The sequence below is a fragment of the Sebastes umbrosus genome, chromosome 1 (genome assembly GCF_015220745.1).
Source record: "Sebastes umbrosus isolate fSebUmb1 chromosome 1, fSebUmb1.pri, whole genome shotgun sequence".
NCBI lineage: Eukaryota > Metazoa > Chordata > Actinopteri > Perciformes > Sebastidae > Sebastes > Sebastes umbrosus.
Window position 1 is genome coordinate 13,504,778 of NC_051269.1, and position 23,559 is coordinate 13,528,336.

Below are 23,559 nucleotides of genomic sequence, written 5' to 3' on the forward strand. Positions count from 1 at the left end.
TTTACACATTTTGGTCGACTCTTTCTCACCGGCAAGTGTGCCGGCTGTTGTAAAGAATCACCCTTGTCAACCCTGAGGCATCATATATATATTTTATTGTTAGGATTCACATTTGTGCGTTTGAGAAAATATCTGTTTAGTGCTTCTGCGTTCTCATCCCGCACCCTGAGAGAAAAAGTTCATTAACGTGGACTACTTCCTCTAATGAGATACAAACTGATCTCCCTGCAGCCAAAAGGAAAGACCTTCAAAACAACAAAAAAATCAGCCGCATAATTATCAACACTTCCACCGTAACAGCTGGTGATCCTCTACACTCAAGGGCATTCGGGAAGTGTAGTTAATCCAATGATAATCTTGAGCATGGTTTACACATATTATCGCTTTAATTGCTACGTGTGTGCTGTGCAATTATACCGTCACCAATTACATGGCTATAGTTTACTAGGCTGTCTAAGCATTTGGTTCCCTCTAATAGATGCCCTTTATCAACACAAGCAAGTGAAGCCATCAAGACAAACACTAATGGATCTTCCACTGCCATAATGAATTAATTATATGTTGTGAAGTAGAGTGGTGCAGCATGATGCTGAGCTGTACAGTAGTAGATTATATAGTGGAGAGATATGGGAGGTTCTAACATAAGGAAGGGGACAGGAGGTGATGTAGCCAATGAAGGTGTGCGCGTGCGTCCACATGTGGGTCCATCCATTAGAATGCAGAGTGCGTCCTCCAGTGTGAGTCACCCCCTCCCAAACTCCCCTCCCATCCACCCACCTCACACCACCAGCAGCATCTAACTGCAGTCACCGCCTAATATTACGCCTCTGACTTCACATCGGCCAAATGAGGGTTCTGTTTCTACGGCAACACGCTCCAGACTCCTCCTCCAGCTCGTCCCCACTTCCCTCCCTCCGCTCCTCCACCCCCGCTTCCCGGCACAAACCATGTGACTTTCAGGAAGGCTTCTCCAACCTCCCCTTTATTGTTATTAACCCTCTCGTGACCGGACCGCTGCCAGAGGCTCTCCACAGCAGGCTGCCTGGCTGGCTGCTCGCCTCTCGGAGGTTTCAAAGGGAAATCAGACGCATCGCTAATCTCCCTGGAAGATCAAAGCGATGCTTGATCTAAATGTTGGATTTGCATATTTTAGAGAACGCCAGAATGAGTCAATATGGCTCTTCAGTTGTCTGGGACCCATCTTGTAACTGCCAACAACACAGTGGAAAACGGCAATAGACAATATTTTCATATTCACCCAATTAGACTGTATTCAGGCCATTAAATAGGTGTTGTCGGTCGCTTTATATCAACTTTCGTTTTTCTCATCCACAAATTTACCAGTTTGGTTCACTCTCACCGCTCTCATCGATGTCATTTTCAGCCGCAGTAGGGAGCTGTTTTCTGCGAAAAAGCTTTTAAAAGCCCAGTGTACTCTTCCTCAGCATCAAACAGCATGACAGACACCGCTAGCTGTCGAACATAGTGGAGCATTTAGCAGCTAAAGAGCCAGATATTTCCCTCAAGAGCTGGTGGAGACCAAAACAGAGCTAAAATGAGAGTGAATATTTGACTTAGATTAATCAGATATGTGAATGCTAATATTGTTTCATGTTTGCTGAAGGTGGACGCTGATGTTCACCATATCAACTTGCTAAATGTGCACAAACAGCAGGCTATGTGACCGAAGGTGCATGTTTACCTCTTATCCAACAAGTTTTGGGTCAATTTTCTATCATGACGTCTTCTTTCCGCTCCAGAGTATGTGGTGCTCTAATGCAGACAAGGTCGAATGATTAAAGGCATCAAACATCCTTTATAAAGCTTTGAAACGGAAAGAGGAACCTTGGCGTCCGACAGTGATCTCACCTGAATATTGCCTCATTGGCTCAACTGTTTCCTCAGCGTCCCGTTGGGAGATACATTGGTTGTGTATGTGTGTGTGCACGCGCCTGAACACACGTGCGCGTGTGTGTGAATGGATGGACTTTATGAATGAAAACTCTTCTTCCTGAGTGGCAGACAGGAGGTGAGATCATCTTGTTGAAATGGAGAATCCCCCACCCACCAAACCCACTTCACCCGCCCACCAATACTGGTTGGCGCCAATCTTAATGAGTCCCATCAAAGTAGTGGCGACCTGATTGATGACAATACCGTCCAATATCAGCTTCCCCCCCGACAGACAGGAAGGGATCTCTCCTATCGTGTATATTCACATAGATATACATTAACATAGACACACGCATAGCCATCTTCTTTCATCAGAAATCTGAAATATGTCTCTGGTATTCTGCTGATGGATTTCAGTCAATATGATGTCGGAGCAGAGAGCCAATTATCTTTTGCTTCTTTTGTTCACGTTCTCTTTAGGAACATAGTTGAGTGGATTTCATGATTGGTCACCTATTCAGCGGTGTGTGAGTGAAAAGTGACGATGAGTAACACGACAGGCTTTCGATGAGGATATATAAATAGGCTCTCCAAAGAGCCAGAAGCTGCCCTCCCCCTCATTCCCCATACACCCAACCACACATACACACACCTCTACCTTCCCCCTTAACCGGACAATCTGTGACCATTTGGCACCGGGCTTTTCACAACATACTGTACACTCACAGTCAAAGGCATGTGAACACACATTGCATTCCTCTTGACATCCTTCACTGCAGGCTTCTGCTAATTCCCTCCTACAGATTATCAGGCGTGTTGCCAAACAATGCAGCATTTTACATCAGCCATTCGGTCGGAGTGTCATTCCTTCAGTACTCCGAATTAAAGCTTCGCAGTTCTAAAATGCACATTACATTATCTCTTAAGTTACAAGATGCTCTTTGCATGTATGCGGCGGGTATGCAACGTGACAGGAGAACGCAATCTTTGAAAATCAATGGGAGTCCCACTGAATATATATATATATCTTTTTAAAAAGCTGTCACTTTGTAGATTTCTTTATGTGATGAGCAGTGATACCCCGCAGTGTTGTTTCTGCTGGTGTAACCACAACAGAAGCAGAAGCTGTGTTGTTGGACATCAGAGGCAGCAGCACGGACCCTCAGAGGACTGAACATCCCTGACGAGGAGCCGTCCTGCAACTACAAGCACCACTAAATAAATCATGAAGAAAGTTTTTTAAGAAACGGATAGAAATAGAACAGAGGACGTGCTGCTCCATTCGGACCGCCTTGAGACAGAATTCTGGATATGGATGGCATGAAATAGCAAGAATGATTAAAGCTGCTGATTTTCCGCCCACTATTTCTATTTCATGTGATATTAAAACCAACGTTAATCATTCATAAACCACATTTTTGGTTCCTTGAATATTCATTTGGGAACTTGAAGGTAATGTTCCGTTAGATTGTGAAATTAAAATACAAGCACAGAGTCCGCTGTCAAAAATAATTTTAGAAATGCAGCAATCCTCTGACAGTGTCCCACTGAGACGGTTGTTAGAATATGTTGTTAGAAATGTAGTTAAACATTTAATAACTTGCATAAAACGGGCCCGTTATTATTTTGCTGTTGCTCTCCGTTTCCCCTTGTTGGGTATAAAATTGTAGAGTTATTAAAAAAAACTCTTGTTCTGATGCTTCTGCATCACTCTACCACAGAGAGAAATACAATACAAGTACTCAGAAAATGTTATTTTCATTTGACAAGGCATCATTTGGAGGACGAGTGACTCAAAAGATGAATAAATGAAAACAAAAGCAATTCAAATCATATTCATATCAAACTCAGCCAGTAGAATTGTCTATTTTTTCATCAGGATTTCGTAGAAGAAGAGGGTTAGAGGCTTTGAATACTTGTGTACTGTGCAGGTTTGATAGTCTCACATGGTCGGTCAGGTCTGTGCACTAGTTGGGGTTTCCCCCTCTGTCTGCGAGCGAGCGCAGGATGAGGTCATCGTTAGGGTTTAAGCTCAACACGAGCTTAATCTGGGAGATAAGGGCAGGATTTGGATTTAGCGCTGAAAGAGGGTCATGTAGCTACAACCGTTGTAGACTGTCACAGTAAGCACACAGCTCAGACACGGGATCCCCAGCTGTTCCACTAACTCACATCTTCCTCTGTGTCAGCCAAAAAGTGTGACTCTTGGAAGATTCTCCGGTGTTTACAGTGATTTCATGATCCCCAGTTGGCTTGTAGAGTTACACTGGCAACCATTAATACAGGATTTCTCTGAGAGCTGTGTGATTTGGGAAAAGCGAGTAGGTCCCATTTCTTTTGTAGTCTATTGTACGGGGGGTTGTTCAGTTTGGATGTGTTTAAGTGCACACATTTTGTCTTAAAAAAGCTGTGAAAAGAAGGCAAAAATTTAAATTCTGAATGTGATTTCTTTATTTTTGGACTTTTTGTAGGCAAATTTTCTTTGAAAATATGCAGCATTCTGAATCTAGTTTATATGACACGTTGTAAGCCTGTCTTGTAAGTATGCATAGTTTTATGCATGGCACATTAATAAAAACTTCAAGGACCAGTGTGTAACATTTCGGGGGCTTTATTAGCAGAAATGGAATATAATATTCATTACCATGTTTTCAGTAGTGTATAATCACCTGAAACTAAGAATAGTTGTGTTTTCATTAGCTTAGAATGAGCTCTTCATATCTACACAAAGCCTGGTTTATGCTCGCTGTAGTGAAGCCGGCACGAGGTGTGCCAGAAAATTACGTCATCACGACTTTCGCGTGGTGCACAAAGGCTCTGCAAGTTGTTGCGGCGTTTGTTTGTGCGCCTCTGAATTTTTGTAACTACGCGCCGACTGCGAACGCTGTGCCTTTCATTTCAACATGGACACCTTCGAGGGAAGACTGGCCAAGCAGGTTGGCCTGTACAGGCATCTCTATTCTGTTCATTGAGAGACCACAGGGACAGACACATGACATTAAATTCTTGGAAAGAAATAGGCAACACACTGGGGAAAGAAACAGCTTTTTGCTGCAGGCTGTGAAAGAATATGAGAGATTGTTTTGTAAAAGCTAAAAAAAAAACACAGAGACTGAAAATAATTATAACTCGGAGGTAAGCGACAGTAATAATTACAGTACACAAATGCAATGTTTAGCGGTACGTACCTCTGTGTTTATTGTTTAATACTGTTGCCAGGCAGCCTACTTTCCTTTCCGGTACCACTCGTTCTTACTTATCCGCAGACTATTTTGTTTGTATGCCTCCTGGCGTTTCAGAGCATACACGAACATCGCGCTGAGCATAAACGCCTCTGTGCATGCTCGTAGGGCGCGCCATCTACGGAGGCCCGTGCCACGGTGTTGCGTGCGAGTATAAAAACGGCTTAAGGAGCGGGTCCTCTTCATGGAGTCCGCCATGATGCTCCGCCATATTTCTACAGAAGCCCAGAACGGACAAACCAAACACTGGCTCTAGAGAGAGCCTTTCAAGTTTTTTCGTTACCTGAAGGCAACCGTGGTTCTTCGACACACCTGTAAAACTGCGGTAACGTGAGCCGCAGTGTGCAAAACCGAGGTACCGCCAGCCGCTCTCTGACTTCCGGTGCTCCTAAAGTAGTGTTATTATGGTTTGGATTGCCTCTGAGCGAGATGAACGCCCCGCCGGCGTTACCGCGGTTTTGCACTCGGCAGCTCACGTTACCACACTCTTGGAAAGGGAGGAGTGAGCGGACGTGTACTCAGTTGGTTGCAATCTGCAACCACACCACTAGATGTCGCCAAATCTTACACACTGTAACTTTAATTCATTCAAGGCCTTGAAAAATAATACCTTGAATAATATTGGAACAGGAACCCTTGAAGATGAGGACCCCGGTGATGTTGTCAAGCACAAAATGAGATTTTAGTGATAACAGTTGTTTAATAAAAGAGTGTGATATTTGATTTCATTCAGGTTATAATTAAAGCCGCTGAGGGAAACAAATCACGCCTGGAGAAAAGTCCCATTTAGGTCCTGTGCATGTCCCACTCTCTCCCTGTATCTCAGAGAAATGGGTCAGTAGAGAGATTGGAGAGGATAATAATAAAAAAAAACGACCTGACGTCCTTCTCCTTCATGTCTCTCTCTGTGGCAGACTAGTGTGCACAGATTATGCACCAATTACACTCGATACAGACGGCGTTAATAGGGCTTGAAGGGATTTACATGGGCTGTCCAGTCAAATGCTGCATGCTTTGTGGATGACATCATTTTGATCACCTCACACACCGACCTCCCTGCCTGAGAGTAGCCGTTCACCTGCGGTATATACGGTGGTTGTCCCGTACGTGTCTCACCGGACTGAGCTCGTCACGGCACATTTCTCCTCCTCTGATAGGAGGACACCAACACCGCATCCCTCCCATCCATCCATCCTCCCTCCCATCCTCCACAGTCGTGTTTACTAGTGTAGGTGATATAAATTCCTGAGTGTGCGCAGATCGCATCCTCAGAGGAGAATGGAAAAAGAGGAGGTGTAGGAGCAGGAAAAACAAGCGGACCAAGCTGTAGCTGTGTGTGTTTACTGCTCACTGCTCACTGCTGTGGAGAAGACGCAGGAGAAGACGCAGGCTGCACAGTCATCCATCCAGGGCGGAGAAACATCAGTGGATGCAGAGAGGAAGAAGAGGAGGAGGAGGAGGATGCTGATTATACCGACAGAGAGGGAGAATTATTAGATGGTTGCTACTAGAATCAATCCTAAACTATAAAGTGGAATAATTTTGCAGCAGCGATGGACTCCATCTGTCTTCACTGAGGTAGGAAACGATGCTTTTTGCATTGGCACCATTCAGTCGGTGTGATACGCAGGTGCGCAATAGGATATAAGGGAGCTCGTCTGCAGCTGATTTGACCCCTAAATAACGCATCCTGTCTTTTTATTATCCACATATAAACTGCAGTAGTGTGTTTTGACTGTAACATGAGTGTTGTCAGTGATGCTCCACTGATGCTTTAACCGCAGCAGCAGGAGGAGGAGGTGGTGGTGATGATGATGATGCGCGCTAGAGAGAAACCTCTCCGACAGCATCCACAGCGCGCTGGCCTGTAACCGACCGTATCCTGCTCCTGCAGCTCCTGCAGCTGATACCTCGACATAAATCATGTTGTGAGAGCCGGAGCAGCGCTATTAGCAGGCAGGATCAGTCGGATGTGAATGATTATTCCTCATTTCAGACACCAGATGTGTCCCAGTGGTTTGGTTTCTCTCAAATTATAATGACTTTGAGCTTGATGGTTCTGTTTTTTTTGGTTGATGCATCCTCTCTCCAGGCTCTGTCTGTCTTGTTTGGGACTAGTTACATGATTTCTCTCTCTCCATATCTTATAAATTATGGATGGTTATATATATATATAGCTATAGACCGTGGTATCAGGGCTGATATAGCTAGTACATCAGATTCAGGCACATTACTTGTAGTGAGACTATAGGGTGGTCGATATAATATAGTCTTAATAGCATGTTGATACAGTAATTTGATTTAGATTGAAAAAGGATGTAGCAAATGAAGTTCCCCTTCCAATGACAACCTGGAAACTGATCCAGCTCCATATTTGGGATTTTCTAAAAAAAAAAATCAAACACGTTTGTTTTGTGTCATATGCAGCAATACAATGATGTTAAGGGTTTTCATTGGTATCATTATTTTACAAAGCAGGTAAAACTTGTCACCTCCTGGTCGTGCTTGTCAGAGACAGCAGATAGAGAAGGAGGAGGAGTGGATCACTTTAAAAGGCCCTGGCAAAGAAATAATGCATTTTCATTCTCCGCTGAGCGTGTAGATGCTGTTTTCCTTGGAGAAATGACAAGCTTTGAAGAGGCTCGCCGAATTCTCTCGTTAGTATACAGCCATCATTTGATCTCATCCATTTTAATACACCAGTGAGGCCGCTCCAGCATTAGGATGTAAATAACCAGCTGTGGCACCATTCTGCCTCTACAGCACCGGTTTTGTTATTCATAAACATGCTGAACCAAAAGCAATACAATACTGTGTATGTAATATTCTGTAAGATGTAAGGAAATGACTTGATTGAGTAACTGCGACGCTGTGCCACCTACTGTATATGAGGTTGAGCCTCAGAGAGGGGGTCTGATGTTATTTGCTGTCCACTTTATCAAGGGTATGAGGCTTTCTCTGATTTATGGTCCAGACCAGGCTGCTCTTTTGTCCTTTATCCACGCGTCCTGCATCATGTTTCACATTTTAGTATTGATTTTATATCTTCAGATATCAGACATCATGACTCACGAGTTAATGCCATTGCTGTGATCACGAGGCAGTGACAATCACTGTATTCTCATCTTATATTTCATTTTACAAATTGCAAGTAATACATTGTTACTGTGTGGGAAATGCTATCGTTGTATTACTCTTCTATGCTGATGATGAACCGTTTACTAAAACTGCATGTGTTTCACTGTTGTGCTCTCATCGTAGAACTCTGCACAGTTCTTAAAGTCCCTAATTATAGGAAATTGCAAAGCACTTTGATACAAGAAAACTAAAAAATTGACTCGAACCAGAGGAGCATAGAAACTATGAATGTGCATTTATTTGGTATTGATCACAGCTTTAGGGAGGTGTGCCTTCTTGTAAGCCTGCACTTGAGTTCCTCTGCCACTTATGAGATAACTTATAGCTCAAGGTCCTACTTATAAGCATCTTCCAGAGGTGACACTCTCCTACAAACTCAATATCCAGCTGAATCAGCCCTCATGGCTCCCAAAGGGTAAGATAATGATCTTAACTTTGATTTGATTTATAACAATTTCCCTCCTCTTTTTCCTCCCTTCCTCTCTCTCTATGTTTGGTCCCGTCAAGGCTCCCAGTTCTCCAGTTCTTCTGATGACCAAAGGCCCTCATGGCGCTCGTCATTGAATCTCGTGCCCCCTCTCCTTCTCTCTCCGGCTTCAACAGTCCCCTCTCTGATCCTCCATCCTTTCGTCGCCTCGATGCCGAAACACCCTGCACCCCAGAAATGGACCTTACCCCGACCCAGTGCGTCCTCCGCAACGTCCTCTCCATACACACCGGAGGTGCAGTGGACTCCGGGGGAGGAGAAGGAGGAGGAGGAGGAGGAGGAGGAGAGGGGCAGACTGCCGGGCACAACCAGACGCCAGGCGAGGAACAACAGGAGCACTTTGCCAATAGTGTCCTGAAGCTCCACGAGCATGATGGGACTCCAGGAAGGACGGAGGGAGAGGGGCAGGAGATGGACAGCAGCGCGGTCAGGAGCCACGCGGGTGACGCCAGGCTGCAGTGCCAGTCTACCGGAGGGGGAGGAGGGTTTCTGGAGGGGTTGTTTGGGTGTCTGCGGCCTGTCTGGACTATGATTGGCAAAGCTTACTCCACAGAGCACAAACACGGCCTGGACGGTAAGTCTTAAGAGTCACATCCATTCCAATGGATCTACACACACTGGCATTAATGGTTGCTATAGTTTTCCAATAGCTCCCATTTAATTCCAGTCTGAAGCTTTGATATGCTAATTAAATGATCTTATCCCCCACTTTAATTACATTAAACAGTTGGTAGAAAAATGGCTCCCACAAAGGCCATGTTGTAAACAAACACTTTGCTTGACGTGAAAGAGCTGCAGCCAGAGAGAGAGAGACTTCATCAAAGCTGCAAAGGGCTTATTTTCCCCTGATATTCCCCCCCCCCTCCATCCCTTCGCCTGCTTGTGCCCGCCCCACCTTCTCCCCAGCACACCACCCCCCCCCAATGAAACTAGCTCCCTGTGACGCTGTGTTGTTTATGTCTGCAGCCACTACAATAGCGCTGAACTCCCCCGGGACCCCTCTGCCAAATCTGCTCCATGAATTATGCATGGCCACGCTCTGACCCTGCGCCTCTCATCTCTATTAACACAAACCTGACACACACACATGTGTGAGCCCAAGGATTGGCTGCACGCACACATAAACACCTCCACAAATAAAAAACACTTAATATCTAGCGCTGACAAGAACACATAAAGTAAGATAAAGATGCCAAAAACGAACATGATGGAATAAATACAGCATCGGGCTTGAAGGCGGCTGATCTATACGTCTCCTTGTCTTGATAGCCTTCTGATATTTTATCACCCGTTTGACTTCCACATCTCCCCTCCGCTCCCCTCCTCCTTCCATCTCTCATTGTCTCCTTTCCTCTCCCTTTTCATCCTGTGCTGTTATCACTCCCAGCCCATCTGCACCTCGCTGTTCCCCTCCTCCGTGCAGCATCACAGGGAGTCACACACACACACCGACGAGAGCAAAACGGATATTATAAAAGTGACACAAATAGGGGTTTTGCAACTGAGTGCCTGCCTGCCATATCACAATGCTCTATTCTTAAGCTTTGATTGGAAGGCACAATAGAAAGCAGGGAAATTGTCTGTCCTTTTATTGATTGTTAAGGACTGTGGGGTGCTTGGTGATAATCTAAATGTCCTCAGATCAAACAAAGCAGACTTGGCAATATTCTGGTGTATCAGATGTGGCCTTTTGACATTTTAGGGGCTCATTAGAGATTGAGTCCTCAATCTTATCACTGGAGAGCATTAATCATTCATGTTATCCTTATTAATATGATAAATGTGTCTAAATCTTCCTTCCGCCAGTTAAGAACAGCAGCAGAGCAGGCTGTATATTTTCTCCGTATTAATAATCTGTCTTCGGCCACATGGACCCCTGCCGACCCGTGGGGAATCCCCCTCCTCTCTTTCCTCTTTACACACACACACACACATAGAGTTACCACCACCATCACCACTACCCTCATACCCCTCCACCTCCCTATCCACCGTACGTCCACATTAGGCTCTCAAATCCCCTCCCTCTTCCACCCCGTCCTCCCTTCTGAGCGTTGGACCCCTGTTTCGCTTCAGCCCCACAATGGCACTAAGCAGGATTTAAGAGGCTGAGGGAGATTTACCCACAGGAGATTAGAGCTCCCTGTCTGTCTGCCTGCACACCCCGAGTCTTAGGTTAAGGTGAGGTTCAACAACCGAGAAAAAAAAAGATATCAACTTGGGCTCTGCGTTACTGTAAGAGCCAGGGCTTACAACAGGTTTTACTGTTACAGGTCTAACCTATATTTGCAAAACAGCACAACATGTTGTGGTGCTGTATGATCCTATTAGCATTTACTACCATTATCAAAGAGTATATAAGCAAAGAGATGAAACTCCAGTGTTTTTTTGACAACAGCCGCTGCTGCCATTTTGGTCTGAAAACACTTATTATATTTATAATATTTTAATGTTCAACACATTGAACATTTCTGTAGAATATGACAGTAGAATAGAAAAAATGTTGTTTTACTTTTATATTGAACTTTCTAGGCAGATGTTGGGGTCCGGTAGTCGCTTTCAGTCCAAAATGGCGGAAGCGTAGCTTTGCTGCTGGGCGCCGATGTTGCAATGGAACGAACAATTGACTTTCACTTCTTGGCAATATCCGTTCTTTGGAGTTATATTCTGGTATATTTATTGAGGTTGCCAGGCAACCAGTGGAGAATCCAGGACGTTACTGCACCCATAAAACTAGAACGTGCAATATTTACACTTTTGTAAGGATTAAACCATCAAAATATGATATGTTATTTAATGAGCTTTAGAGGTACTGGTAGGCAGATGTTTACAGTCTTTATGCTAAGCTAAGCTAACCAGCTGCTAGTTGTAGCTTCACATAGAATGGACAGACATAAGAGCGGTATCGATCTTATTATCTAAATCTCGGCAGCATATTTCCCAAAATGTCAAGCTATTCCTTTAAAGTATGAAGAAAATTTTCGATCACGTAACTAGACCAGGGGTGGCATGTCTGTAATAAAGCAATATGAATCATCACAACATCAAATAAAGAACATAAAGGTTATTTCTATTACTCATTAAAGGTGCAGTGCTCAGTGACTGGCTGGTGTTTAATTATGTTATGAATCATCAGCTGCACTTAAGAATATGAGTATGCAGGCGAAAATAAGCTGTAATCAGTTCACAATAATATGACAATCATCGCTCTGCTGTATATCCATAATTGACCTGTTAATACACCGATAAACTCAACCAACTACGTTGCCTCCATCTTTTTCCTCCAACCCCAGAGGCGTGGGAGATCCCATTCGAGGAGATATCTGACCTGCAGTGGGTGGGCAGCGGAGCCCAGGGCGCCGTCTTTCTGGGCAAACTGTACGGACAGGAAGTGGCTGTCAAAAAAGTGCGGAACATCAAAGAGACCGACATCAAGCACCTGCGCAAGCTCAAACACCCGAACATCATCACTTTCAAGTTAGTAGCAATCCTCAATTGGCTTATTAGATCACAAGATGTGCAGAGCATCCCGCTAAAAAGTTTTCTATTCATTCCTGGCATTGTAACAACTGTAATGTATTCTGTGTACCTCTCAGGGGTATTTGCACCCAGGCTCCATGTTACTGCATCATCATGGAGTACTGTGCCCAGGGACAGCTGTATGAGGTGCTGAGAGCAGGCAGGCAGATCCATCCATCCCTGCTCATGGACTGGGCCATGGGCGTTGCTGGAGGCATGAACTACCTTCACCTCCACAAGATCATCCACAGAGACCTTAAGTCACCAAAGTGAGTTTTGTAGACGTAGTGAAATGAAATGTGTGCTTACAGCTCTGTAGTTCAAGTGTAAATGATAATGTTAAAGCAAACAAGTCACTAAATAGAAACAATCAAAGCTTAAGTCCGACTAAGATAGCTCACTACATTTGAATACTTTTTAGAGGCCTGAAGAGATTGAATTATCCAGTAATTTACAGGGGAAGAAATATAATTTTGTGCAGCAGAAATATGTTTTTTCTTCTTTCATATCCTTTTAATCATCTCCCAAACCCTCAGATTTATCTTGTGACCTGCAGTGGGGGTCCTGACCCCCAGGTTGGGAACCACTGCTTTACAAAGATACATTGATTGACACCAAATTTAGATATGATTAATAGGGACATTTCCAACTCTGCAAGGCTTTAACGTGTCATGTTACTGACTGGCCCAATGATTGGTTTGAATTAGTATACATTTAGCAAACATTTTGATTACATCTGATTTATCTTGGCTGTTTTTAAAATGTTTTTACTTTGATATAAACTTGCCGTCCAATGTTTCATTCCAGCATACTGATCACTTACGATGACGCAGTGAAGATTTCTGATTTCGGCACGTCCAAGGAGCTCAGCGACAAGAGCACCAAGATGTCCTTTGCCGGTACGGTGGCCTGGATGGCTCCTGAGGTCATACGCAACGAACCCGTCTCAGAGAAAGTGGATATTTGGTAAGTGTCGATACCCTTTTTCCACTGTCCTTTTGCACTGGTGCAGTTTCCCCCTTATGATTTGTCTTATCTGTCATTGAATCAACATAAAATCTCATTAGTCCCAGCCTACTACAGTATAGAGCGCAGGATCCTATTTCCAGAAAATCTATTGAGTATTATGTACAATATCTCATTACATGAAATTCTATAGGGCCTCGGCCATATCTGATGGGTTGCCCTGTGTTGAGCCACCAATACATTCTCCCCGCCTCTCTCACCCATCCTACATCCCTCCATCACTCTTCCTCTCCGTCCTGAAAGGAACGCTGGCTAATTTAATAATTGATTTGCCAGATGCTGCAGTGCTCAGGAGAGGCTGGAATAACCTTCCCAGCCTGCGGATGGTTTGGCCCAGGGCCAGTAGTGCATTAGCAGAGAGGTGAAAATAGGATTAAAAAGCTTCTCATGTGGAAAGATAGCAAAGCACGGGTGCATACTGTACAGTTTTGTTTAAATGTATGTAAATTATGTAGTAGTTCATACCACGAAAAGAGTGAGTCAGAGAGGGATGTGGTTGTGTTGTATGTATTAAGTTTTGTTTTGTGCCGTTGACAGCCGGTACATCTCATGTTCCTGTCTGATCTTTATATAAGGACTATACCAAAATAGCCAGAGGTAACATAATCACATTTTAAAGTGATACAAATTAACTAGTCTTCCACCAAAGAAATACAATTTTGTTGACAAATTGATTAGTTGATTTAATCGACAGATCTGTAAAACTGAGTTTCCGAAAATATGAACAAAAAACTACCCCTTTAAATCTTGTGTTTACCAGAGATGTGCTCATAAATTTCTTAGAAACTAGTCATTCAGCATGGAAAAAACCCACATAAAAAACAACTAATTGACAAAAGAAATCTTGGTTGACTGAGACCAAAACAACGGATTAGTCGACTAAGAGGGAGCAGCCCTAAAATTAGCAGCCCTTAAAAAATGTATGACCTTTCTTTAACTCAGTTAAATTCAACTCAACTATATTTGCTCCTGCAAGGGCTGTAACTCGCTACCCAGGTCAACAAATTAAAATACAATAAATAGAAGAACAAAGAAAAAGTACTGTTAATCACAAAGCTAAAGCTGAAATCTGTACAGTATGTGGAACTGATGATAAATAAATACAGATATCTAAAAATATAAAAATAACATAGGAAAATGTTACTTACTGTAACACCAGGGACATGTACTGTAGGCAGACAAAATGGAAGCTATGTATTGACTGGCTTCAGTATGATGCTGCATTGTATTATGTCAAATAATTGTAAAGCAGCAAGAATGTTTTTCATTTGGTTTTGTAGCTGCAGTCTGTGGATCACATGATCAAACAAAATTCATTTCATGGAAAGAGTATAATTTGGTTAAAAACAACAACAAAAAAATGTGGTGATTTTCATTTCTCTATTTTCAAATGTAATTTACTGTAAAAGACGAAGGGCTCAGCTTTATTTTAAGTGAATTGCATTACTTTTTGTTTGTTTTGTGTTGCTACTTTAAGATAAATCTCACTGATTGACGAATGGGCCATTCATTATATAACTGAATGATATTACAGTGTATAGAAATAAAGCAATAACTTAATCCATCATCTAATTAACAGCTAATATTTAACCTGGTGGTTAAATAAATGACATGCATTGCTTTGAAATCAAGTATCTCTTTTTGTGCATGTACTGTACATCATGAATCATAAACAAGGAGATGGGAGAGACTCTAAAAATATGTAGGCATATAAACACAACATCACACGCCTCCTCAATGCTGCGCGTGATGCTGCGTGGCGCCTTGGATACTGTACATGGTCACCATGGCAACCCAGAGAGTCACCAACAACAGACTTTCCTTAGTTACCTTCCCCCGTGGGCCCGATCACTCTTCTCTTGCCCTCAAACAGAGGTGAAGACGGAGCTCATCAATGAAACACTCCACTGTAGTGAAATAAAGCATCCTGGGATTCATTTGTCACCAATTTCTGTATTTTTTTGGAGCTGTGATATATTTATCATGGCGTAAATTGAATTTGCACCAGGAATATTAGTAAAACATACACATATGTTCATAGAAGGGAATCTGCAATATACTGTACGATATTTTGGCTACTACCAGTATAAGCGTTATTAACATGATTCCAATTAGGGGTGTCGAAATACATCGGTATTGACCATAACCGTGTTGAAAATGAAATATTGATACCATGTCAATAATACACATATGATAATATTGTGTAAATAATCCAGCACCTCTTAAATCATTTTATATATACAGATATGATTACAGATTCTCTCTGCCCCTTCCTACATTCGTATTTTGAGTGTAATTAATTTGCCAAAAAAAGAGACAAAATGCACTAAATACACATTTATAGATGAATTTGACAGATATTCTATAGATATCGCAATAACATCATTATCGTGAATTCTTTTGGCAACGATAATCATGTAGGGAAAATCTGATATTGTGCCAGCCCTATTTCCAATGATAGAAAATTGTTGGCAGTGACAAAACTTTTCATACCAAACTGATTAAACCTTGATAATAAGCTACCAAAGGCTGCCCACTAGGCATCAGCGATAAAGTATCCGTCAGATGTAACAGTTGTACTAATCTAAATTTCAAGATCTATTTCCGCAAAAATTAAAAGTGTGACATATCAGTCACGTTTCCTTCCTATCAGTTCACCTCACATCTTGATCAGTGTGTTTAAAAGTAAATATTCCACATCTCTCTGCAGGTCGTTCGGTGTCGTGCTGTGGGAGATGCTGACAGGAGAGGTCCCCTATAAGGACGTGGACTCCTCTGCTATCATCTGGGGGGTGGGCAACAACAGTCTGCATCTGCCTGTACCTGACAGCTGCCCAGACAGCTTCAAACTGCTCCTGAGGCAATGCTGGTGAGTGGATGGGAGAGGGGGAGGAGGAAGGAAGCAGAGAGAGATGAAGGGAAGAAGAGTGATAGGGGAAACGAAAGAGGCATCAGCACTAAGAGAATATAATGATGTTAAAAGCTTTAAGAAGGCTGAGAGACATAAAAAAAACAACATAAAATGGCATTTCACACAGATGGAACTAATAATAATGTTGCATTTCTGACAAAACATCTGTTTAAATTGTCCATAGGAACTGCAAGACAAGAAACAGGCCTTCCTTCAGACAGATTCTCCTGCATCTGGACATCGCCTCAGCAGATATCCTGTCGACTCCACAAGAAACCTACTTTCAGTCTCAGGTAAGCTTCTTTTATCTCTGCCAGCAGTCCCAACTCAGACGCTACTTTGACATCTAAATCAGTGGTTTTCAAAGTGGGGTCCGGGGACAGCCCAGGGGTCCTTGAATCATTTATTTTCACTATAATTCCATCTATGAGTAACACAGTGACAGCATGTATGACTATTTTGGTCATGGGTTTCATACACTTTCTGTAATAAATCATCAAAGACCAAAAATCCTGTCAGATGGGGGACCCTGGGACAAAATCTTATCAAATGGAGTCTAATTTGTGTCAGTTTAGGGGTCTTTAACGTGAAAATGTTTGGGAACAACAGATCTAAATTATTTAATGACATTTTTAGATTCATCAATACCTGTTTAGACCTTGCAGAGAAAGTAGACAGAGAAGTGGAAGGAAGTCAAACAGCACTTAATTCATCATCTTGTTCACACATTGTACAGTGTCATAATCGTACAATTAAGGAAACATATAATTGAGAAGCATCATCTCTCAAGTCACAGTCTCCCTTGTCAAATAAATACAAATAAATGGACATTAGATGAGGTACACATGTGCTCTGTATGTCTCTTAATAGAAAACCTCCTGTCAACAGCAGCCACTATCTCTAATAGTCATTTTGCTGTCAACTCGCTGCCATTTGTTTCCAGTCTACTGCGGTAACTAACTACAAGCAGTGCAGATGGACCCTCGGGAGCCCACTAATAATACCTGTCCTTTCAATCACAACATATTATTGTTGCTTCCTTGGTCCCATCGTATCAACGCGTGATGGTGAAGGTCTGTGTGATGGAGAAGGAGGGCGTGCCTGTGATGGGGAGGGGGATGGGTGGGACGGGGCAATGACAAATATGTTTGACCGCTGCGAACCCAAACAGATGAAGGACAGGAGAAAAGTATAATTGTGTGAAAGATGTGTTTTTACTCAGCCAAGCAGAACCCCAGATCCATTTAGAACTCAAGCATGTATAATCACGAGACGCGCAAACGCACAAAAGAAATACTATTTAATTTCCTCGTCGCAGCAACCCTCTGCCTCCTCCTTTATTTTATATCTCCTGATGCAAAATACAAACCTCTTTCACTCTCTTCCACTTATCCTTGATCCTTTATTTCTCCCTATCCCCCTTCCCCCCACTCGCTGCTGCTGCTGCTGCTGCTGCTGCAACCCTCCCCGGTTTCTCTCCTCTCTGCCCCATAATGGATTTTTCTTGTGACGTTAGAAAGAAGTATTTGCTGCTGGAGTGTATTGATTGCTTTAATGGTAGGGCACAGAGAGCAAAGGGAGAGGAGGAAGAGGGGACTGGAGACATAGAAGAGTGCGCACAAGAGTCCATTAGCTTAATAAGAAGAGCATCACTCATGCACAGACAGAAATACACACACACACACACATATATATGCATGTACGTGCACACGCTCATATATCAGACTTCCTTTGTCCTTTGATATGACAGGTATCAGATAACAGCTGTACGCTACAAGAAAAATGCCCATGCTGCATATTTTTTTGTGCTCATGTCATGTCAGTTCATGTTCAGTTTCGCTCCCCGCTGTATTGATTATCATCCGACAGCTTAATGGGTTTTGTTTCGGTGATACGCGTGAAAACTCCGTCGCTCTGCAAATTAAGAGATTTTTTACTACATCAATGTGCAATGAAGTTCATTCTCAGTATTGATATCATTTGTTGTTAATATTATTAATCAAATGAAGTGGAGTCATACTTTATTATCCCAATTGAAAACACAGGAATGGCATAAATTAAAAACAAGTGCCAAAATTTAAAAGTATCTGCTTGGTCTCCTGCTGTATTTCCACAGGCAGCTACAGAGATGGTAATTACAGTATTGGGAGTAGAAGTATCGATCATTGTATTAGTAGTACTATTAGAAGATGGAGAAGACACCACTTGTAGTTTAATATTATCCAAACAGATTGTTTTTTTTGTTCTTGTGCCTGTAAAATGGTGAAATATTCAGTTACTGTACCTCATTAAATACGTGCTCTAATGGATATGTTTTGTGTGTTTTCTTTCACCAGGCGGAATGGAGGGACGAGGTGAGGCAACACTTTGAGCAGATCAAGTCTGAGGGGACGTGTCTCCACCGGCTGGACGAGGAGCTGATCAAACGACGCAGAGAAGAACTCAGGTCAGCAGAGAAACACACAAAGAGGACGGACATCCTGACATACAGATGTGGAGAGATATATATATATATATATATATATATATATATATATACCACTAACAGAGACATAAGGATAAGCTACAATTGTGTTAGTAGTAGATAAATGTATTAAAGTCCCTCTCCACACAGACATGCACTGGACATCCGGGAGCACTACGAGAGGAAACTGGAGCGAGCCAACAATCTCTACATGGAGCTCAACGCCATCATGCTGCAGCTGGAGATCAAAGAGAAAGAACTGCACAAGTATGAACACTGATATTGATTTACAGTACATATATAAAAAAAAAAGGTTTCATGTTTTATTGTTTTACGACATTGAATCAAAGGGAATTTAATGTGGCTTTTGGTGCTGCTGATTAACAGAGAAAGACCCTTTAATGCCAAAGCAAAAACAAAATGCTCTAAATTAATTCAAAACATAAAATACAAAATATTTGTTTGCATAAGTCAATGTGAGTGAAAAGCCTTTTTTAAGTCCAGCCAAAGTGAGGTTAGAAATCAAGTAGACCTAGGGCGGTAGACTTTAGTCATTTTCAAAATGTATCGCACAGTAACAATAGGAAAACTAGGGTTGTGGTTATTCAAATACTTTGTATTAATAGCTTTATCCATCCACGGTGGTTAAGCAGTGTTGAGAGCATGGAAAAGGTCATCCGTAATGTAAAGTGAAGGGCCATTACGTCCAGTCACACAGGGCCATTGCATGTAACAAAGTGGTCTCTTATGCCATGCTGAGTGTCCATTGACATCCATTAAACGAGTATCGCCGTTGTGTTTAAACATCAGGAGGGAGCAGTCACTGGACAAGAAGTACCCGGGCGTCTTCAAGCACCACAGCTCCAGACAGTCGGCCTCCTCCAACTCCATGGAGAAGCTCATGAAGAAACGCAACGTACCTCAGAAGCTGCCTTCGTACAGCAAGAGGTGAGACAGCGAGGAGGAGTTATTTAGATTTGCAGCATTTATTTGTGGATGGTTTGATCAAGTTGCTCTTGAATATTATGTGAACCCCAAAGTTAAAGAATAAGCCTGGTGATATTCTAGTTTGTAATTTTCAACACATGAGACCAAAACCAAAGCTGGTTATTGCTAATTCCTTTGTGCCACATAGACTTCCATTGTTGTCCAGAAACTACTGAAATCACACCGTTGAAATGGGTGACAGAATCCACAGTTTAAGATAGTCCCCAACAAATACAGTATTTACTCCTGTTTGAGTAATGTTTGCTAAAAACCATAGACTGTATATAAGAAGTGATGTCACCAATTGGTTTGTGGACTGCTGTTTTGAAGCCTTGAGTTTGGCATTTTGGCCATCGCCAACTTGGTTATTTGCAACCAGAAGTGACACGAGAGGGTGGAGCTAAGTACAACAGAATGCCGAATAAGACATTTTTAGGCAACCAAAAAGGTTATAATTAACTTCCATGAACTGAAAACACACTGTGAAAGGGTTAAAGTTTTAAGACTAAAACACGTACAACACCCAGACCGGACAACGCTGTGGTAGCGACCTGTCAATCACAAGGTAGCCCCGCCCTAAAGCATACCCTACCTTATGGTCTATTTGACTCTAAATGGGACCATAATTTACTAAATGAACATCATGCTGTATTGAAGAAGACTAGAAACTAGCGACTGAGACCATAAACTCATGTTTACAATGTTTACTGAGGTAATAAATCAAGTGAGCAGTACAGACATTTTGTCATAGACTTCTATACAATCAGAGTTGGACCGTATTAATTAAGGGAATTTAAAAATATAGAATATCACCAGCCTTGTCCTTCAGTTTATATGGTGAAGAATGCACACGATAAACTAGCATCTATCTAGCAATGAATGTATTTATATGTTTATTCTTTCCCCCTGTTTTTTATTAATTCTGTCCCTGTCCTTTCCAGGCCAGACTTACTAAAGTCAGAGGTCATCCTCCCCAAACTGGACTCTTCCATGACCCAGGTCACAATCCCTAACAAGGGCTCTACCTCCCCCGGCCGCTCACGCCGAGGAAAACCCCGCTACAGGAAGGCTGGTAAAGGCAGCAGCGGGGACTTGGCTCAGCTGAAAGCCACTCTCTCCTCGTCATTAGCCATGGTCAACGCCACCTCATCGGTTCCAAACAGCAAGCAGCTTTTAGACCCCAGTGCAGCCCTCAGGGGCCTGCAGCACGATCTGCTGCTCAAGAAGATGTACTCCTCGAGCCCAGATCTCATTTCAACCACGTTGGAAGCTGAAAACCGGAGGAAGGGGCAGGACAGGCCGGGGCTGGACCGAGCGGGCAGCCAGAGCGCCTCAGCCGGGCTGGGGGAGAGTAGAAGGACTGGAGAGCCCGAGGAGGGGCCGGATGTGGGTGTAGGGGCCGACGACCAGGCAGAAACACCTCCACGCAGTGACACGCCCAGCGAGGATGCAGCTTCTATCCCGTTCTCCAGTAGCCCCGACTCGCCTTGCGGCAGGGGAGCAGCCGCAGGGAGGGCGTCCGTGCTCGGGAACCCCCGTGTTCCCCACGAGGGCGAGGAGAAGGAGGAAGGGCCGGTGATCACACGCTCACCCAGAAGTCAACGCCTCACTCCGGCAGCACTGCTCTACAGGGCAGCAGTCACACGCAGCCAGGTGAGACGAAAAGGACGCAGTTAAACAGAGCATTGTTGTGGCCCAGTTTCACAAAATCATTTTGACTTCTGAATTATAAGTGAGCAAAGATGAATTAGCAGTGAGAGGTTTTGGGAAAATATAAACATCTTGAATTCATTTGTTGAGAGTTAAGCAAAACATTTTCCTGCTTTCATCACTGTCTTGATTCAACCTGATGTACAGGTGTATTTACTGAAAATAACAACTGTCTATGCATTCACAAATCAGCATCTGTAGAGGGGTCAAACAAAAGAAAAACGCTAGAAGTCCAGATAGTCAAAACCTTTTAGACTATTATCTGCCGAATATAATTACCATCACTTCATTAAAGGACCAGTGTGTAAAATTTCGGGGGATCTATTAGCAGGAATGGAATATAATATTAATAAGTATGTTTTCATTAGTGTATAATCACCTGAAACTAAGAATCGTTGTGTTTTCGTTACCTTAGAACGAGCCCTTCATCTCAACATAGGGAGCGGGTCCTCTTCACTGAGTCCACCATGTTGCTCCGCCATGTTTCTTTAGTAGCCCAGAACGGACAAACCAAACACTGACTCTAGAGAAAGCCTTTCACGTTTTTACGTTACCTGAACGCCACCGTAGTTCTCTGTCACGCTTGTGAAACTGAGGTAACGCCGCAGAGTGTAAACCGTGGTACCGCCAGTCGCCGTCTGACTTCCGTTACTCCTAAAGTGGTGTTATTATGGTAAAGATGGTCTCTGAGCGAGGTGAATGGCGTTACCACGATTTTGCACTTGGCCGCTCACGTTACTGCAGTCTTTTTTTTTTTTTTAAGTTATTTTTTTGGGGGCATTTTCCATTTTTATGACAGGACAGTGGATAGAGTCTTGAAAGGGGGGAGAGAGAGAGTGGATGCGGAAAGGGCCACAGGCCGGATTCGAACCCGGGCCGCCGCGGTCAGGACCAAGCCTTAATATATGGACGCCCGCTCTACCAACTGAGCTAACCCAGGCGCCCACGTTACTGCAGTCTTGGAATGGGGGGATCGAGCGGAGGGTTACTCAGTTGGTTGCAATCTGCAACCACACCACTAGATGTCGCCAAATCCTACACACTGTACCTTTAAGTAAAATAATGATAACACACAGAAATCACAGAGTGCGGTGGAAAGACTACATTCAAGTGGTTAATTACTACCACCTAGTAGTTGAAGTAGTTGCCACTTCAGCTTTTGATCTGCGTTAGCTGAGGGTATTTGTATGTTTCACAAGTAAGACATGAGTGGTGAATACATAGCAAAAGTCATAGTCATCCTAAAACTTCAGTCACTTTGTGGAAGTGACACCATGTACAGTTTGTACCCAGGGTGTCATCAGGATCATATATGTTACCAGGACTGTTAGCAGGAATTAGGCTGATTAATGTTCAATGAGACATGGAATCACCGGGGCTTCATTCATACATGATGTTAATTTCCTCCGCAGAGACGTGGACAGTCGTCAGAGGAAGAGGAAGGAGAAGTGGACAGTGAAGTGGAGTTGCCAAGGAGACGGTAAGAGTTATTAAACACTTGAATATAATTATTGAAGACCTACTGTAATTACATTTCCATCACTGCATTTATACAATGTGTGTGAATATTAGCAACAAGCAGTTTTGCAAGTGTGATCCTTATACTCAGCCACGACGATGAGACACAAACGCAGGCTTAAGCTTGAACTTTTTAACATGAATATGTCACATTTTTTTAAACTTTATATCCGCATGGCACTATAGAATTCATACTGCAGCATGTCGGGTTTGAACATGTCTGTAGGTCTCTTTTTTCACCCATCATTACTCTCTACCGTTAAGTACTTATATGTACTCTCACCTATTGCATTCCCGCTCAGGCGTCCCGCGAGCATGAGCAAGTGCCAGTCCCTGTCCACCTTCAGCTCAGAGAACTTGTCGGTCTCGGACGGCGAGGAGGGAAACACCACCGACCACTCCCACAGCGGAACGCCGGACGTGGTCAGCACCAACACCGACGAGCGTCTGGACGACAAGAGCGACGACCTGCTGTCTCAGGGCTCGGAGATCCCCGCCGACCCGTCCGACCCGACCCAGCTGGCCTCTGACGGGTTGTCTGAGAAGGAAGCTATTCTCCGACAAGTCAAGACCCAGCTCGCTAGTAATGACCATAACTATGAGGTAGGCTGCTGCAGAGAGTGGATGAAAGGAGAATGCATGATATAGACTGATATATGGAGGTCAG

At 43.3% G+C, this 23,559-nt stretch overlaps 1 protein-coding gene and 1 long non-coding RNA gene across 3 annotated transcripts in view; both read left to right on the forward strand.

Moving 5' to 3' along the window:
• LOC119499119 (mitogen-activated protein kinase kinase kinase 12-like) overlaps nucleotides 1–23,559 on the forward strand; it is a 28,897-nt gene that overhangs the window by 2,929 nt on the left and 2,409 nt on the right. The window contains exons 1-13 of one of the 2 annotated variants that reach the window (XM_037788388.1): nucleotides 6,427–6,713; nucleotides 8,781–9,334; nucleotides 12,051–12,234; nucleotides 12,354–12,545; nucleotides 13,084–13,242; nucleotides 16,013–16,171; nucleotides 16,398–16,506; nucleotides 18,550–18,659; nucleotides 18,828–18,944; nucleotides 19,488–19,625; nucleotides 20,606–21,317; nucleotides 22,787–22,854; nucleotides 23,195–23,495. In XM_037788388.1, the coding sequence (XP_037644316.1) occupies nucleotides 8,821–9,334; nucleotides 12,051–12,234; nucleotides 12,354–12,545; nucleotides 13,084–13,242; nucleotides 16,013–16,171; nucleotides 16,398–16,506; nucleotides 18,550–18,659; nucleotides 18,828–18,944; nucleotides 19,488–19,625; nucleotides 20,606–21,317; nucleotides 22,787–22,854; nucleotides 23,195–23,495 (2,763 nt within the window). In that variant the 5' untranslated portion in view covers nucleotides 6,427–6,713; nucleotides 8,781–8,820. Of the gene's footprint in view, nucleotides 1–6,426; nucleotides 6,714–8,780; nucleotides 9,335–12,050; nucleotides 12,235–12,353; nucleotides 12,546–13,083; nucleotides 13,243–16,012; nucleotides 16,172–16,397; nucleotides 16,507–18,549; nucleotides 18,660–18,827; nucleotides 18,945–19,487; nucleotides 19,626–20,605; nucleotides 21,318–22,786; nucleotides 22,855–23,194; nucleotides 23,496–23,559 lie in introns of those variants that run through there. The other variant, XM_037788458.1, reaches the window with a different exon arrangement.
• Nucleotides 5,334–23,559, forward strand: part of LOC119499846 — a 28,978-nt gene continuing 10,752 nt past the window's right edge. The window contains exon 1 of the long non-coding RNA XR_005209464.1: nucleotides 5,334–5,465. This is a non-coding gene — a long non-coding RNA (uncharacterized LOC119499846). The remainder of the gene's footprint in view (nucleotides 5,466–23,559) is intronic.